We start from the raw sequence: 18,518 nt of genomic DNA on the forward strand, positions 1-18,518 counted from the left end.
GTGTGTGTATATAGACATACATACATAGATACACACACACATATTATATTTACAAACTTTTATGTAAGATGCGATTAATCATTATTAATCGATTTGACAGCTCAAAATTTAAGATTATCCACCAGTGTTGTTATTGCTAACTAAAACTAAAAGTATTCAAAAAAATTATTGACATCAAGGTTAAATTATATAATTTTAAGAACAAGTAAAAAAACTAAAAACATATACGAAAAAAAGACATCTTTATAGAAGTTTTAAATAGAAGTTTTTGAGTGTGCACACCTCCAAAGTGTACAAATACTGAATTAAACTCCCTTTCATCCCTTCTTGCACTTGAACGCACAAATTCAGACAAAATTACATCAGATCCTAGTAAAAATAGTCGGTTATGGCTTTAGAGAACGTAAACAGTCCAGAAAGTAAACACATGTGTATCAGTATATTGGCTCTGTGCAATGGGTCTTAAAGTGACAGTAGCCTAATAAACTTGCTGCTGTCTGTCATTAATGATAATCAAAAAATAAATAAAAATAATAATCACCCACTGCTCTGGACTGAATAACTTTTGAAACTTTAATTTATACATTGATGACTATCCAGTGTTATTTTGCATTTGATTACTTTATACAATGTCAGTAAATTACCTTTATTCATGTTAGTGTTTTAGCTGTGTTATCGAAATTGGAAGTTATTTTCAAGCCCTGATTGTAATGTCTTGTTTTGTTCTTCTCGGTTCCCTTTCAGTCGATAACGTCGGACGTAGTCGACGCGACTGAAATGGGATCACGCTAGGGAGCCTATCATCTTCGAGTACTATTGAACGAGCCAATGTAATTGGCGTGCGTGATTCGCATCACACACTCCGCCCCCGCGGCGCGGGTATAAATACGGAAGTGGATGCACGCACTAGTTGCCTTTCGCTTCGGAGCCGATCGTTTGATGTCTCTGAGAGTGCTGTTGTCTACAACGAGCGAGTGTGTCGGTGTTCTTCAGGAAGACTCTCCCAGTGCTGGTGTTCTACAGCGCGAGTGCAGCGGTGATCGCGAGCTTTGAGCTCTCAACTGCTGTTTTAACAGCAACAAATTTCTAAATGTTTGTGTGTGTTGATGGCTGGTTAGAGGGCGGGAAAGTGAGTGCTTCACTGTTTCAGTTCTCTGTTCAGTGTTGCCGCGGTCATTTCCCTGTGTGCTCCGGCACTGGTGACGGTCCTATTTTCTGAAAGAGCAACACGGGTGCGTTTGCGTCTTTTTCAAGATGTCATTCCGCCCGTGCGTTTCTGGGTGCGGTCGTTCCCTGTCTCTCTCTGATGGTCACAACTGTTGTGTCACGTGTTTGGCTTACAGCACGCTGAGACAGCTTTTGTGGACAGCTCATGTTTTCACTGTGGGAACATGACTGTCGCAGTGTTGAGGGCGAGACTCGCCTTCGTTCGCGGAGAGCGAGTCCCCATTACCATGCCCCACCCTCGGGTGCTGTGTGGGATGGGTGACCGGAGGATAGTGTTGGATGTCCCGCCCGGTAACCATTCCCTGTGGGCTCCTCACTCCTCCCTTCCACTGCAACCACTGGAGCCTCCTGTGTTGTCTGCTGGTCCATCTGTAATGGGTGGGCCAGCGGTTTCACTCGGGGCTCCCCTGGAGGACAGGACGCCGATTGCAGCATCAGAGGGTGAGCTGACTTCTGGAGATGATGACTCGGCTGCATTGTCTCCCTCCGGGAGTTCAATGTTGCCCGAGCCGGATCCAGAATTATCAGCTATGCTGAAACGGGCCGCCGAGGCTGCCGGGCTCGAGTGGAACCTCCACCGTGTCCCGTTCAGTCTCGGTTGGAATCTGGAGTTTGGTATCTTGGGGCGGGCCGCGCTGGTTCTCAGCTCGCCGCCCCAGTGCCTTTCTTTCCCGAAATGCATGGAGAGCTTATCAGGTGGTGAACAGCATCTTTCTCTGCCAGAAACTGCCTGAATAGCTTTTCCCCCTCATTACCCTTGATGGAGGAACGGTGAAGGGTTGCGAGGTGTCCCTCCATTGGAGCGGTCTGTCGACACAGGTGCACCTGTGTCCGGCGGCCGCTGCCTTTTGGGGGGATCCTCGTCTCCCCCCTAAGGCCTGTGAGTTTCATCCGTTCCGACGGGCAGAGCTTACAAAGCCTGTGGGCAAGCCCCTTCCTCTTGCGTGCCATGGCGTTGCTGCAGGCTAGGGCACCCATGGCATGCACGAGGGTAATCCAGACCGTGCGCTCATAGGTGAGCACCGCACTGCATCCGACCTCACCCTCCGGGGTACGGGTGTCGTAGCGTGCGTGATCGGTCTGGCGATGTCCACCTTGGTGGTCCAGTAGCGCCTTCGTTGGCTCAGCCTGGTTGGTATGGCGGATGCGGACAAGGTTCGGTTCCTGGTCTCCCCAATTTCCCAGGTTGGGCTGGTCGGCGACGCGGTGGAGAACTGCATCAAACAGTTCTCTGCCGCTCAAGCGCAGACGGAGGTCATCCGGCACATCCTGCCCCGGTGGCCAGCTGCTGCCTCCACCCGCCGCCGGTGGCAGCTCCTCCGCCTGCTCGTCGCCGTGGGCGTTCTCCGGCCGCCGCTCCTGCTGGCCCTCCGCAGCAGCCTCCACCCAGGCCTCAGCAGGGAGCCGGCCGCAGTAGAGACGCCCAGCCCGCTCCAGGCGCTGCCAAGCCAGGTGGCAAGCGACAGCGAAAGCATTCCGGAGCGGGCCGCCCAGGAATGGATGAGATGCTCTTGGAGTGGCACGATCACTCCCTCCCCCCGGGTGAGGGCCGGGTGGAGCCTTTGTTTGTGTGTGTGTCTGTTCCGCCGCTGGCTCCCTAAAAAAAAAAAAAAAAAAAGCGGAGCAAGCGGTACCCACACTTCAAAGAGAGAGCAATTTCATCTGTTCCTGGGTCCCAAGAGGGCCAGTCTGGCGGGTGTGACCCTGTATAGCCTTACACCCCTCAGCTCCCCCTTGGTCGCCAGCAGGCAGCTTGGTGCGTTCGAGGACCCGGTCATCCGCCTTCTCACGCACCCCCTGCCGCTTGTGGAGACAGGTAAGTGTTGCACAGCACACTAACACCACTCTCTCTACTTTGCTGCCCCACCTCAGGCTCGGCTACCCCGCTCAAGTCAGTGATAGTCATCACATTAGGTGTTGAGCAGACGTGCTCCTGAAAATTCAGTGATATTCATCACACCGAGTGTTGAGCAGTGCTCCTGACTTGTGCGTGCTTATCTTATCCTGCTGGCGAAGGATTTGATATAGCCGCTCCTCCAGCCGGTACGAAGGCCAGTTGTAAACTCGTTCTTCGTGCTACTAGGTGGTGGGTCGTGACCATCTTGGCCCAAGATTGGTCTGCAGCTTTGACCTGAAAGACATGTGCTTCAGATCTCTACCTCCCGCACCGCAGGCCATCCTGTGTGTTGCGTCTAAGGGTGGAGTATCAGTACAGTGTCCTTCCCCTCGAGTGCTCCAGAGCCCGTTGGGTCTTCAGGTCAACTGGAAGAGAGTAATCTCGCCCACGGGCTGAGTATCTCTTTTCTAGTTTTGGAGAGGTACTCGGTCCAACATGTCTCTCCAATGAGAATGTGTTCAGCTGGTGTTGAAGTGAGAAAGGGTCCCACTGAAAGAACTTTCAGAGGCTCCTGGGGTATATGGTAGTCGTAGCCTTTGGCTCCCTCCATATGTGACCGCTTCAGCGCTAGCTTCACGATCGAGTCCCGAGGTGACCGTGGCAGAGCAGCTCACCCTGTGTGACTATAGTTCATCCCGGTCTGCTGCCAAACCCTCTTCAACAGAGCGGCCATGTACAAAGGGCGTGTTTTAACGGGGGCCTGGGCGACCCCCGACTACACGGGCATTTGTGCCTCGAGTTGTTAGACATTGCGACCGTTGCGCAAGCTTCCCTTGCATGTCACAAACTCACCCGTCACCTCCTCCTTGGAGTCAGACGCTTCTGAGGGCGCCTTATTCCACTCCTCCCGCTTACTCAATCGTGCCGCCATCGAGCCTCACGACAGTTATAGCCAGGGCAAGTGGAGACTCCATCCCCTGGGTCCGGCTGGGTCATGACCATTCCGGGGCCGCTCAGTTGCCCCCCCGGTTTTATTTTTCCGCCAGTGTTTGGGTAAACCGAGCGGACTACCCTTGGACAAACACTGGGACTCAGCGGCCCCAGGGGCCCGCAGAAATGCGTTTAACCCCAGTGAGCCTTCTAAAAGTGACTGCGACTCATGGTCGCCTTGCGCCTGCAAGTCAGTGAAATCATCACTCTTCATGTTGAGCAGATTTGCTCCTGAAACTCAGTGAAGTTCATCGCACTCTGGTGTTGAGCAGCAATGCTCCTGTAGCTCAGTGAGTCCATCACAGGTAGCTCAGTGAATTCATCACACGCAGTGCTGAGCAGAAATGCTCCTGGTGCTCAGTGAAGTTCCTCGCACTCAAGTGTTGAGCAGAAATGCTCCTGAAGCTCAGTGAGTTTATCACACTCAGGTGTTGAGCAGTAATGCTCCTGAAGCTCAGTGAACTTGTCACACTCAAGTGCTGAGCAGAAATGCTCCTGTCGCTCAGTGAGGTTCTTCGTACTCAAGTGTTGAGCAGAAATGCTCCTGAAGCTCGGTGAGTTTATCACACTCAGGTGTTGAGCAGGAATGCTCCTGAAGCTCAGTGAACTTGTCACACCCAAGTGCTGAGCAGAAAATGCTCCTGAAGCCCAGTGATCTTCACATGTTGTGTTGAGCAATGCTCCTGTCTTTTGCACCCGTCACTTGCACCTACGTGCCATGTCAGGAGAGGAACAGGTCTTCATAGTTGCCCCTCATTGGCCCAACTAGACCTGGTTCCCTTCAACAGCCTTCCTGACTTCCCCTGGATTCGGGGACGGGGCACGATGGCACACGCGTTCTTCCCCCGGAGATTCCGGGCGGTCTTACATCCGAACGCGGAGGTTCAGGTGGCTATCACAAGAACATGTGTTAGTTACCATCACTTCTGCGAGCACCCCCTAGAATTGGGTAGCGTGCTTACGCCTTTAGAAGTGGAACCTAGTCGTTGAGTGCGTCTTCTCCCCTGAGGAGATCCTGAAAGCTTTCGATCACTTCAGTGCTCTCTTTCCTGCAAAATGGGTTGTAGTAGGCTGTTTTCCTAAATCACCCTCAAAATGATGTTGCCTCGGTGTTTAAACGACGCTCATCGTGTTGCAGAAGTATGCAGAAGCACGTTCTGATCGTCAGGTTCCTGAGGAGCAAGGTCTTGTAAATCCTTGTGTCCCTCTTTATCCTCTTGGGCCTTGTCCCTGGTGCGACTGCACTGCAGAGACCGCCCCTGAGCCACTGCAGGTAGTGAGTTAAAAATTCTGTTATATCAGTTCTCCTGCTCGCGTGGTCTCTACTAGAGGGTAGGGACTTGCTCGCTTTCGGTCAACGTATTGTGCCTGGAGTCTGGGCCGGCTAACTCTCACAAGCTGAGACCCCGGTTCGGATTGTGCCCAAGGTTCCTACCTCTCCCGTAATAGGAGCAGGTGGTGAGCCTGCAAGCGCTGCCCTGGAGGAGGCAGATCCAGCCCTGGCTTCTCTGTCCGATTCGCTTGGACGTGTACAGAATGCAAGTCATAGACCTCAGACCAGCTCTTCAAATATCTGTTGGAATTCAGCAGAGAGGGAAGGCTGTTTCCATGCAAAGTTGCACTTAGTGCTTGCCTTCATTTCGGCAAAGATCCGAGATGCAACATGTCCACTTAGGTGTTGAGCTCCTCTATGATGAGTGTAAAGTGCTCCGCCTGGGCGTTGACGATATACTTTGCTAAACAGATTCTAGAGTTGGGGGCTGGACGACACCTAGTTGAACCGCTGCTTCCCGTGGGCTCCCTTCTCATGAAGCCAGTTTCACCGTGAGCCCGGTTCAAGTGTCGGCTTGCTGCGCCATTCCCCTCCTATGGACTGGATACGTGCGCCTTTCTACTCCAGTTGAGTTCCCTTAAAATTGAACCCTGTTGAGTTCCTCCACACCCCTCCGACGTCGGACGTGCGGAACGTCTGGTGTTAGGCCTACCACTCGTAAGCAGTGTGGAACCTGTGTTAGGCTGGGTCCATATGTTGCGGTCCCTTCGGTGACCCCATATGTGTATTCTTCCACGATACGGCTCCCTGCGGTGAGCCCGTGTCTTCCCTCGGCAGAGTCTCTCTGCCGTCACTGTCCGGTGTGTCTCCCCCCGTCTTAGGCTGGAGCCACCCCAGTGACATTCCATATGTTAGACTGCCCGGTTTCCGCCCAGTTCATATGTGTATTCTCCACATTTCCTCCCTCGGGTTGGATGTGGCTTCCGCAGCGTCCCTTCCTTCCAACGTACGGGGAACGCTTTCCCAGTGGTCCTGTAGGAACAGCAGTGACTTCCCTGGCCTAAGCCCTGTCCTTCCCCGCCTTAAGTTTGCGGGGGCATCAGGAGGCTTTGGTTTAGGCACTGGAAGGTGGCAGCGTTAGTGGCGTGTTCAATGGTTGATCCCATTTCAGTCGTGTCGACTACGTCCGACGTTATCGACTGAAAGGGAACGTCCTGGTTGCGTATGCAACCCACCGTTCCCTGAAGGAGGGAACGGAGGACGTAGTCCCCTTGCCACTACCGCTGGACCACCGCTGACCCCGGGTTACTCTCGGCTCCTCAGCGAAAAGCAACTAGTGCGTGCATCCACTTCCGTATTTATACCCGCGCCGCGGGGGCGGAGTGTGTGATGCGAATCACGCACGCCAATTACATTGGCTCGTTCAATAGTACTCGAAGATGATAGGCTCCCTAGCGTGATCCCATTTCAGTCGCGTCGACTACGTCCTCCGTTCCCTCCTTCAGGGAACGGTGGGTTGCATACGCAACCAGGACGTTATCTTTTATCCGTTATCTATCTTATGGTCTTTTTATTTTGTATTGTACAGCACTTTGGTCAGCCATGTTTCTGTCATTAAATGTGTTTTAGAAATACTAAACTGAACTGAACTTCAAAGGGGTGGTTGAGTATGATTACACTTTTCTAAATTTAGTTAGTGTGTAATGTTGCTGTTTGAGCATAAACAACATCTGGAAAGTTACGACGCTCAAAGTTTAAAGCAAAGGGAGATATTTTCTTTAAAAGAAATCGCTTTTTAAGGACTACAACAAACGGACTACGCGAGCTTCCTCACGGGTTAGTGACATCACTAACTCTAAAATTTACATAAACCCCGCCCCTCGAACACGATTTATAGATTATCAAGACAGAATATGCTAATCAATGACTGGAAGATAACTACACATAAGCTACATTAATTGATCAACTAACCACTCAGAAATGTTGCTCTACATGTTGTCACGTTTTCTTGAGTCTCTCCATCATTCTGACTCCGGTTTGAACATAAAAAGCTAAACGTTTTTGAAATTTTCAGTGCATGTGTGTGTGAGGTAAAAGGACACAAGCTCTTGAAGCTCCGCCCCATTGCGCCGGGAGCAGCAGCTCATTTGCATTTAAAGGGACAGACACAAAAACTGTGTTTTTGCTCACCCTCAAAAAGTGACTACTTTCACTTTAACTATATGCTATATAAAAATATCTGTGGGGTATTTTGAGCTGAAACTTCACATACACACTGTGGGGACATCAGAGATTTATTTTACATCTTGTGAAAAGGGCGTTATACCACCCCTTTAATGTCACACTTACGAAGTAGATGTCAGTGGTTGCTGCGACCTCTTCGTCCAGAGACTCCCGGCTCTGGGTCTCTGGGAGCCTGTCCCCGTCGGGACGCAGTGTGTTCGGGCTGGGACCTGGTGGATCAGGGGTGTGTTCTGCTGGGTCAGTGTGTTCTCCTGGGTCAGTGTGATCTGCTGGGTCAGGGGTCCGAGATGTTTTGAGGGTCCCGGTGTCTGGAAGAGGATCTGCTGTGTGACCTGGAAGTGTTTCCTGGGAAACGGGTGTTTCTGGGACGAGGTCATCAGGAGGAGCCTCCCTCTCCTGTGCCGCACTGAAAAAAAGAAATGAGGACAAATACGGTCAAAAATGAATGAGAATCAATTCTTTGCATAATAGGTGTGAAATGTAAAATAGTTTTGGTGAAAAGCTAACAATTCATTAAAAAAATTGATGAAATAATGATATTATTAAAACATAATTAAACAATTTCACCAAGACTGCACTCACTAAGAGCAGGTTCTATAATATTAATATATTTTTGCTGAAAATAACTAGTAACTTTCACTATATAAATGACAAGATTTTAATATTTAAGATAATTTATTTAGTGCTGTCAAATCGAATAATCTCATCTAACATAAAAGTTTGTATATATATACACACACACACATACATACAGTATATATATATATATATATATATACTTTTTACTAATTGTATTTATTTACCTGACTATTAACCGAGAACTGTGTCCATGTGAATGTGTTGTAAAAAAAAAACAGCTCTAAGGAGTTTGTTTAACAAAAATTTTGTGAATCCCTGGCTTAAATAACCAGCAAACCAAAACCACTTCAACTTCAGACCGTAAGAAACCACCTAGCAACCACCCAAAACACCCTAGCAACCCGTTATATACCACATATATACAGTAGTGGTCAAAAGTGATGTCCGGCTGAGGAAAATTGACAAATTGTGCGACATAATTTTTGTCCAGGCTGTCATACAAAGAGATTATGAACAACACATGTAAAAACATGAGGGAACCAGCGGAATATTAATTACTGATTATGAATGCTTTTTCCTGTCAGCTTTTTATTTTTCTATGGATGTTTGCATAGTAAAATAAAACCTGAAGCTGTAGTTTGGTCAGATAAATACCGTAACCAAGTTTAGTGTTTTGTTTTTCTTTCATAATAAAAAAAAAAAAAATGAATTTATGTATTTATTTATATTTATTCATAATATAAAATATATTTTATTCATATTTTGATCGTTTAATCGAGTGTTTGACACGAGCAGCAGGAGACACACACATAATCCTACACCTGGATCTCCATCACAAGATACACCTCTTCTGAGGCCAGGGGTTCATGGGTAATATCAGATGCATCTTTCATAAATTCACCAGAAACAACAAAATCCTTTGGCATACTTTTTGCAGTGTATGATTTTGGATGCACTTAATCTTAATCTTGCATACTGTGTATGAATATTATGTGATTTAGGATGCAGTCTGGTAAAGGATCATGTACATCTGGTCATTTTCCCAAAATAAATCCTGAGAGGATGATCACCCTCATACACACATACACACACACAAACGCAAGCACGCATGTGCACACACACACACACACACGCGCACGCACGCACCACGCATACACACACACACACACACTTGTTAAATGCTTTTATCCAAAGCGTCTTACAGTACACATTGCATTCAAGCTACACAACTTTTCGGTTCATGATTGTCCTGGCTATCAAACCCCTCTGAATCAAATAACTGAAAATATCATGAACATATCATATATATATGATTCACATGCACACAGCAAAACAATTTTCTTGCTGAGTTTTTTTTTTTTTTTTGCTCACTGTCAGCAGATCAGCCGCAGAACTTTCCACTCAGACCGGCATTTTTATGTGATTATTGCTCTCTCCCGCTGACCGGCCCTGTTTAGGGAAGTAATGAGGTGATGTTTGCACATACTGTGTCAGAGAGACGTACGGCTCCTCATCCTCCTCCTCTCTCTCTCTCTTCACCTCCACCTGCACAGTGATGGTCTGCTGCTCTTCCTCGTGCACGTCCACCACTTCATGAGTCCTGCGGGAACACACACATTAAACCAGACGCCCACTAAACACACAAATACACTAATGCAAATGAAGCTCACCTTCCCTCGCCATCTTTCAGAGACAGTGTGTGTCTTCTGTCAAGACAACAGAGAAGATGCATGCGTCAGAAAAACGCAGGCTTGTTGTTTACTTTAATACATTATAAAAGTATTTTTAATGCATTAATTATGCACCTTATAATGCATTGTATGATCTCATGCATAATTGTAACCACAGTTCTGATACATTGTAATACTTATCTCTATGTACATTGTCACAACTTTTGAAAGTATAATGCATTAAAAAAACATGACAAACAACCAATATTGGATGTAACCAGAAATATACAAATATTATAATTAGGGCCGTGCAACGATTAATTGCATCCAAAATAAAAGTTTGTGTTTACATGATATATGTGTGTGTGTGTGCTGTGTATAGTTATTTTGTATATATAAATACACACACATGCATGTATATATTTAAGAAATATTAGCATGTATGTACTGTATGTATTTATATATAATTTATATTATATATAAATATGAATATTTTGAGGAACACATTTTTCTTAAATATATACATGCATGTGTGTGTATTTATATATACAAAATAATTAGACACAGTACACACACATACAGTCAAACCAAATTTATTCTGACATCTTGCTATCCTCACTTACATAAATGAACTATAGTGTCTTGCACTCACTAATAAAAAAATATCAAAAATTATATCTGGTGTCTGAATAATTTTTAGTTTGACTGTATATTATGTAAACACAAACTTTTATTATGGGTTAGATTAATCGCGATTACAGTCTTTTACAGTCGCTAGGACACATTTCTCAATACTTAGGTCACTTTTTCAAAACTCTTCACACAGTGAGCACAATAGAAGAATATGTGGGATAAACTGTGGATCATTTATCATTGCTTTGGCACAAAATGCACTCAATGTCTACATCTTTCATATTACATTAATTCTTTTCTCACTTCGACACAACAACCACCAAAACTCTGTGTACTTACAGGCCAATTTGCACATGCTTACATACTGTTTTCAAAACTGTTAAACTTATGTTCAAAACAATAACATAATACAAAACTGAATATGACAGCAATTTGCTACATTTCTACAGTAATATTGTAATGAAATATATTTTGAATCTAAAAATGAAATGCTATAAAAACAATTGGACAATTGGACCAACCACATCTGATTCCTATTGTATCTGTATCGGTGAATGGTGTGTACAAATTCTTGTATTTTGTAATTAGTCTGTGCAAAAAACAAAAGAAAAAAGACATAAAATATATTGAAGCATACTGCATCATGTCTGATTTATTCCAGTAACATATATTACAGTGAATTCTAAACAGTAGAGAGGTGAGCTTGTTTTACAGAAGAAAACATTGTATAATGCTACCTGTTGTTAGTATTTTTTAGGTCATTGTTTTATGGGTGACAAAGTGTGTTTGTTGTCTGTCAACCTTTGCTAGTGTGATGGAAGAATATGTTGATTTGAGACATGTATGAAGTGATATGGTAGTTTTAGTGGATTTAGAAAGTGAAATGAACTGCTGTGCCGAGCTGAAAGTTGCTTTGGAGAACTGTGTGAAGAGTTTTGAAAAAGTGACCTAAGTGTTGAGAAATGTGTCCTAGCGACTGTAAAAAACTGTAATAGTTGCACAGGCTTAATTATAATGCATTTGAACGTTGTAGATAAAGCGTCAGTGTTAGTTGTTTCTTCTCTGAAGAGCTTGTATGCATGCTCTCATGTCATGACTGTTTAAATAGCGTGATTATCGGTGAGACCTGTAGCGTGTGTGTTCTGTGGTGTCCGACGGGGAGCGTTCTGGGATAGATATGGAGGTGTTAGAGGACAGAGTTGTGGCCACTGATGCTGTGGTCGCTTCCTCGAACGACGGAGGAGTGCAAGACTGCAGACCTGACACAAACAAGACCGAACAACAAACTATTACATCAACAAACAGAGGTTGGCTGTATTTGAAATGAAATGCAATCTTCCAGCTAACAAAAATAATATGTTTTTAGAAGGTTTTGCTAATGTTCCCAATTAAGTTGTGAAGACGTTATTTCTGAATGTTCTCTGAACGTTTACTGTAAAACATTCTGTTTTTTTAATATTTATTTTATGAGGAAGCTTGTTTACTTTCCGCCACATTATAAAACACTTTAAAAAAATAATTGCGACTTTTTAACTCACAATTGCATCTCTCAATTCTGACTTAATTTTGATTTATTTCTCAGAATTGCGAGATATAGTCAATATTACATGATATAAAGTCGCAATTGCGTGATAAAAAGTCAGAATTGTGAGGTATTAAGTGACAACTGTGAGATATAAAGTCACAATTGCGTGATAAAAAGTCAGAATTGCGAGATATAAAGTCAGAATTGTGAGATATTAAGTGAATACTGTGAGATATAAAGTCACAATTGCGTGATATAAAGTCAGAATTGTAATATAAAGTCAGAATTGTGAGAAATAAACTCGCAATTACTTTTTTTATTTCCGTAATTTTATATTCGGCAAACATTATGGGAATTTTCCTTTTGAATGTTCTCTGAATTAATAATTAGTGACATTTAAAAAAATGGTAAATGATCATCCAATTAAAATGTTTCAGAAGAAAGTTTATTGTATAAATAATGTTTAACGTTTTGAGAACATTATTAAAGACCAAATAACTTGATATAATGAACATTATATTAATGTTACTAGAAGAATGTTTTTGAGATAACAATTTCTGGTAACACTTTATTTTACAGTGTCCTTGTTACACGTTACATGTACTTACCATAGTAATAACAGTAATTTCATGCAACTAACCCTAAATCAAACTCTTTAGTAAATACATGTTGTTAATTATTATTACTACTCAGTACTTAAATACATACTTATAAGTACTTATTCAGAACTTATTGCACTGTAACAATGACACCTTAAAATAAAGACTAACTCATTTTTGTACTTGTATATGAAATTATGTAACGATGTTTTTTTTGTTGCAAACTTTCAAAATAATTTTAAAGGAAAGCTACATTGTGGTCACATGACTTCATTATGTTGTTGCATGTTTAATTCAGAAAGTGACGTCCATTTATCATGTGGTACAATAAATATGATTATTTTGCATTTTTAAAGCAACTACCATATTTCGGTTGTTCCTGACTATAAGTTTCACCCGGTCAAAATAGCATTTTTGCAAGAAAAAAATAAATCACATAAGTTTATAAGTAAAAAATAAATGTAAAACACCAGTAAATAAAATGAAACGTTTACTAACATTATAAACATGCATTATAGTTCCTCTAACTCCACAACAAATTCTATAAAAATTTAACGGTATTCTGAACATAAAAGGAATTAAAATTATAGGTATAAAACAAACATAAATTATACTGGTGTTCATTATAAATTAACTACAAAGCTTTATTATAAACGGCTAATAAAAAAATAGGTGCTAAACATAAAATCCAAATGTGCTCTTTGCGCATGTGAACTGCATTATATACGCTGATCTGTAATATAAGTCGTAAGCATGTTTCAGAAACATAATAACAATTTAGTTTAGGGTCCAATTCTCACAATTAACTATATGCATGTTTATTATCATGCATATTACTAGGATATTGGCTGTTTATTAGTACTTATAAAGCACATATTAATGCCTTATTGTGCATGATCATATTCTACATCCCTTAATCCACCCAATACCTAAACTTGACCACTATCGGTTACACTTTATTTTAAGGTGTCTTTGTTACAGTGTAATTATATATTTAAGTACTGAGTAATATTAAGCAACTACATGTACTTACTATAGGGTTAGGGTAGGATTAGGATTTGGTTGAGGGTTACTTGCATGTAATTATGCATAATTTACGGTTATTACTATGGTAAGTACATTTAACATACACTGCCGTTCAAAAGTTTGGGGTCAATACGATTAAAAAAAATTAAAAAAATTAAGACTTTTCTTCAGAAAGGACGCATTAAATTGATCAAAAGTGACAGTAAAGACATTTATAATAATGCAAAATATTTCTTTTTTAATTAAATGCTTTTCTCTTGAACTTTAAAAGAATCCTGAAAAAATGAATCACGGTTTGCACAAAAATATGAAGCAGCAAAACTGTTTTCAACTGTGATAATAATCATAAATGTTTCTTGAGCATCAAATCATCATATTATAGTGATTTCTGAAGGATCATGTGACACTGAAGACTGGAGTAATGATGCTGAAAATTCAGCTTTGATCACAGGAATAAATTACACTTTACTATATATTCACATAGAAAACAGCTGTTATACATTGTAATAATATTTCACAATATTGCTGGGTTTGTTTTGTATTTTTAATCAAATAAACGCAGCTTTGGTGAGCAGAAGAGACTTCTTTTAAAAACATTAAAAATCTTACAGACCCCAAACTTTTCAACAGTAGTGTCTGCAACAAGGACACTGTAAAATAAAGTGTTACCCAACTATCTTACTAACTATTAATAAGCAGTCATAAGGAGTTTATTGAGACAAAAGTCATAGTTAATAGTAAGAATTGGAGCCTAATCTAAAGTGAGATCAAAAACACAAACAGGAAAAGAACAAAAGCATGAGAAGTACCATCGTTCTCCAGCACGGGGAAGCTGCGCGCTCCTCTCAGGTCGTAGATGTTCTGGTCTCGTTCTGAGGGGAACTGACTGGCCGACCAGGCGGATCCGGGGCCGCTGAGTTTGGGCACGTTGAGGGCCACACGACCCTTCTTAGCAGGAGAAGCCTTCAGCGCTGGAGAAACCACTGCTTACATTACATTACACCTCATATTAAAGGGAAAGTTCACCCAAAAATGAAAATTCTGTCAGTATTTACTCTCCCTTATGTTGTTCAACCTCGTAAGACCTTCGTTCATCTTCGTAACACGAATTAAGATATTTTTGATTAAATCTGAGAGCTGGATCACTCCTCCATAGGCTTCTAAGGGATTGATACTTGTTCCCCGAAAAGTTATTAAAGACATCGTTAAAATAGTCCAAGTGACTACAGTGGCTCAATCTTAAGTTTATCAAGCGACGAGAATACTTTTTGTGCGCAAAAACAAAGAAAAATAACGACTTTATTTCAACTGTTCATTTCCTTCTCTGTGGGCCTCGAGTGAGTTCACTAGTGTAACAGCGCAGCGCTTCTGTGTTGTACGTCACACGTAGACTCACTATTGGCCGACGCTGGTCATGTGTGTGATGCGTGTGACGTACAACACAGAAGCGTACTCTATTACACTAGTGAACTGACTCGAGGCCCACAGAGAAGGAAAAAAATATGGTAACACTTTATTTTACAGTGTTCTTGTTACATATGTTACATGTACTTACCATAGTAATAACAGTAAATGATGCATAATTACATGCAACTAACCCTCAACCAAATCCTAATCCTACCCTAACCCTATAGTAAGTACATGTAGTTGCTAAATATTACTTAGTACTTAAATATATAATTACACTGTAACAATGACACCTTAAAATAAAGTGTAACCAAAAATACTTTTACTGTTTTTGTGCACAAAAAGTATTCTCGTCGTTTGATAAACTTAAGATTGAGCCACTGTAGTCACTTGGACTATTTTAACGATGTCTTTAATAACTTTTCGGGGAACAAGTTTCAATCCCTTAGAAGCCTATGGAGGAGTGATCCAGCTCTCAGATTTAATCACAAATATCTTAATTCGTGTTCGGAAGATGAACGAAGGTCTTACGGGGTTGAACAACATGAGGGAGAGTAAATACTGACAGAATTTACATTTTTGGGTGAACTATCCCTTTAAGTGTCTTTTTATTTCAATTGAATACTCTACATTAATTCTATCGGTCAGTACTCACAAGTGCTTTTCTTGAACACACTGCTGCTCATGAACCTGAAAAAACGGTCAGCGTAGAAGTTGGGTCGGTGGACGGAAACAGTGTCCTGTGAGACACAGATGTGGACAGATGTGAGCCGAGAGGACATTCACATGCACTGATCAGGAAAAGTGGGTTTTTAAATAATAGCAAATCTCTTATTTTGACTATTTTTTATTGAATCCAATGAAGATTAAAGCTTCTAAGTGTCACTTTCCTTGGCGCTGGTGACGAGTTATTTGTGCTAAGTGTTTAATGAAATTTTATGGGTGAATTTGAAGCATTTCTGGGTCATACTTCAGGCCAAAATTATTTTATTTTATTATCAATCTGCTTGTAGAGTGTATGGGGTGGGTAGAATTATATTTAGTAGTTTTCCTTAAAATTTTTAAAGTCAGATTTTTTGTCTAAAAGTCTTTTCTTCTAAATTTAGGCAATTTTTATTTTATTTTACTTATTGCAAAAGATCAAAACAAAAAAGAAACAAACAATGTATAAAAAAACAAATCTATATTTATTATACATAATTATACATCATGGTAGTATTTGTCGTACTGCATTTAATTTATTTTGAATAAAAAAAATATTTTTATATTTTTATATTACGTGTTACCATAAACATACTCTATTGCACAAATGAGAATCTAATAAGAATATCTACAAACAAATACTAAGAAAATCTACACTAATAAAAAAATTGAAAATATAAAGTTTTTAAATAAGTCAAAAACAGATCCTGATATTCGGCTTTCTGAGCCATCAAGCTCCTCCTGGAGGAAGACAGTATTTTCTTTATTTACATTATTTACAGTAAACTGCATCTGCTAGTAACATATGGAAGTATTTGGGGAGAAAAGGACAGACTGGAAATGAAGTAGAGAAACAGAAGTTGGAAAGCGAATGGAAAGAGATGCGCTCTCAGAATTACACTCACGGTGTCTACAGCGAAACCAAACACAAGTGATACTATTCACAGTGTATCCGCTGTCTCAGTGCATCTCCAGTACAGCTACACACGCACGCACGCACGCACGCACGCACGCACGCACGCACGCACACACACACACACACACATAAACAACACACACACACATAAACAACACACACTCTCTCTCTCTCTCTCACCAGGGTATCTGCACACTTTTTAAAGTTAAATTTAAGGCTTTTTAAGACCTGAAGAAATCTAAATTAATACCTTACATTAGGGGTGCGCAATATTGACAAAAATATGTCTCAATATTTTCAAAGTTTTGTTGATGATGACTAGATGATATTTTACTGATTGTTTTTGTGTACTGGTACCATAGCTGGTTTAGGCCTGTTGTTGACAGCTGACTTACGAAGATATTCATATTTTTCATATTCTATGCAGTGGTCAGTTCACAGCAGTGAAAGAAATTAACATTTTTTATTAAAGGACAATATTTGCAACCTTAAATTGAGTTCCAGGGGCATTTTCACCCATATATGGACTTTTTTTTTTTACTTAGAGGTATGCATCACCTTTTATGTCAAATTCTAACATTCAAATTAAATTATATTAGAATAATAACACAATACCATTCCCAAAATCATTAAATCAAAATCCATCTTTGCAGTGCAGAGTAGGCTTGGGCGGTATCCAAATTTTGATACCGTCAAACCTCCTCCCTATTTTACCGGGGTATACGGTATTACCGTGACTAATTAAAAATTATGACATAAGGCTCAGACAGCGTCACCAAACTGTTGGCTTGTGCCTACACCGTTCAGAAACTGAATACCAGATCGGGCATAAAAAACACACAACAAAAAATCAAGGCCAACCCGTGCACGTTGTGTCTGATCCCTGTTGACGGCATTAAATGTAATATGAGCCGTAGCCCTATTTAGACTCGACTATTTTTAATACGTGGGCCGTTATAATATGGTGGCGCCAAATAATTGTTTAACCCAGGTGCTGAGGGGGTGGTAGATATAAATACTATTTATAAATGAGCAAAAATGGGACCATTAATAATATTTAATTATTTTAATTATGACAATTGTATTCATTTTATTAATTCATTTAAATTAAATTAACAAGCAACAAGCAAAAGTGCATTTGTAAATCCGGTGACGCGTCCATTGATTTTTATTAATACAACTTTTCTGTCAGTGCTGCAAATATTAAGTTGACGATCGCCATCTCCTAGTGAACGCGCATATATAGAGAGAAATGCAAATCATGGATTACATAATCAGAAGGTATAGGCTAGCCTTTTTCTTTTCGTTTTGAATTGTTTCGTTTAAAGAAATTGACGATTGATATCTCCGTAGTGAACGCGCCTATAGAGAGAAATGCACATCATGGATTAATCCGAGAGTATGCTGCCTATATTTCTTTTCCTTTTGAATTGTTTCGTTTAAAGAAATTGACGAATCGCCATCTCCATAGTGAACGATAGAGAGAAATGCACATCATGGATTACATAATCAGATAGTAGGCTAGCCTATTTCTTTTCGTTTGGAATAGTTTCGTTTAATTTGATGATCGCCATTTCCGTATGAACGCGCATAGAGAGAAATGCACATCATGGATTAATAATCAGCGAGTGGCCTATTTCTTTTCGTTTTGAATGGTTTCGTTTAATGAAATTTCAAGCTTTATTTAGATTCTGTCATGTCTGTATGACATACACTGAGTTTCGGTTAATTTATGATGAGATTTCAATGCAGGTGACCGCGGCGCGCCAGCGCACGATCATGTCATGATTATGTTGTCTGCTATATTTGATTCTTATTTATTATTGGTTGATAAATTTTTTAAAAAAAAAATTAGGATACAATTTATACAAAACGAAATTCACTTTAAAG

The 18,518-nt window shown here is 41.3% G+C and overlaps 1 protein-coding gene across 11 annotated transcripts in view; it reads right to left on the reverse strand.

Moving 5' to 3' along the window:
* pip5k1cb (phosphatidylinositol-4-phosphate 5-kinase, type I, gamma b) overlaps positions 1–18,518 on the reverse strand; it is an 80,221-nt gene that overhangs the window by 16,534 nt on the left and 45,169 nt on the right. For 6 of the 11 annotated variants that reach the window (XM_077222127.1, XM_077222124.1, XM_077222132.1 and 3 more), the window contains exons 11-16: positions 15,666–15,750; positions 14,413–14,586; positions 11,580–11,712; positions 9,821–9,856; positions 9,633–9,750; positions 7,677–7,964 (exon numbers count right to left, since the gene is read on the reverse strand). In XM_077222127.1, the coding sequence (XP_077078242.1) occupies positions 7,677–7,964; positions 9,633–9,750; positions 9,821–9,856; positions 11,580–11,712; positions 14,413–14,586; positions 15,666–15,750 (834 nt within the window). Of the gene's footprint in view, positions 1–7,676; positions 7,978–9,632; positions 9,751–9,820; positions 9,857–11,579; positions 11,713–14,412; positions 14,587–15,665; positions 15,751–18,518 lie in introns of all 11 variants that reach the window. The other 5 variants (XM_077222129.1, XM_077222133.1, XM_077222125.1 and 2 more) reach the window with 4 other exon arrangements.

Source organism: Siphateles boraxobius, unplaced genomic scaffold (assembly GCF_051911475.1).
Source record: "Siphateles boraxobius isolate OS27281-9 unplaced genomic scaffold, OSU_SipBor_1 86, whole genome shotgun sequence".
NCBI lineage: Eukaryota > Metazoa > Chordata > Actinopteri > Cypriniformes > Leuciscidae > Siphateles > Siphateles boraxobius.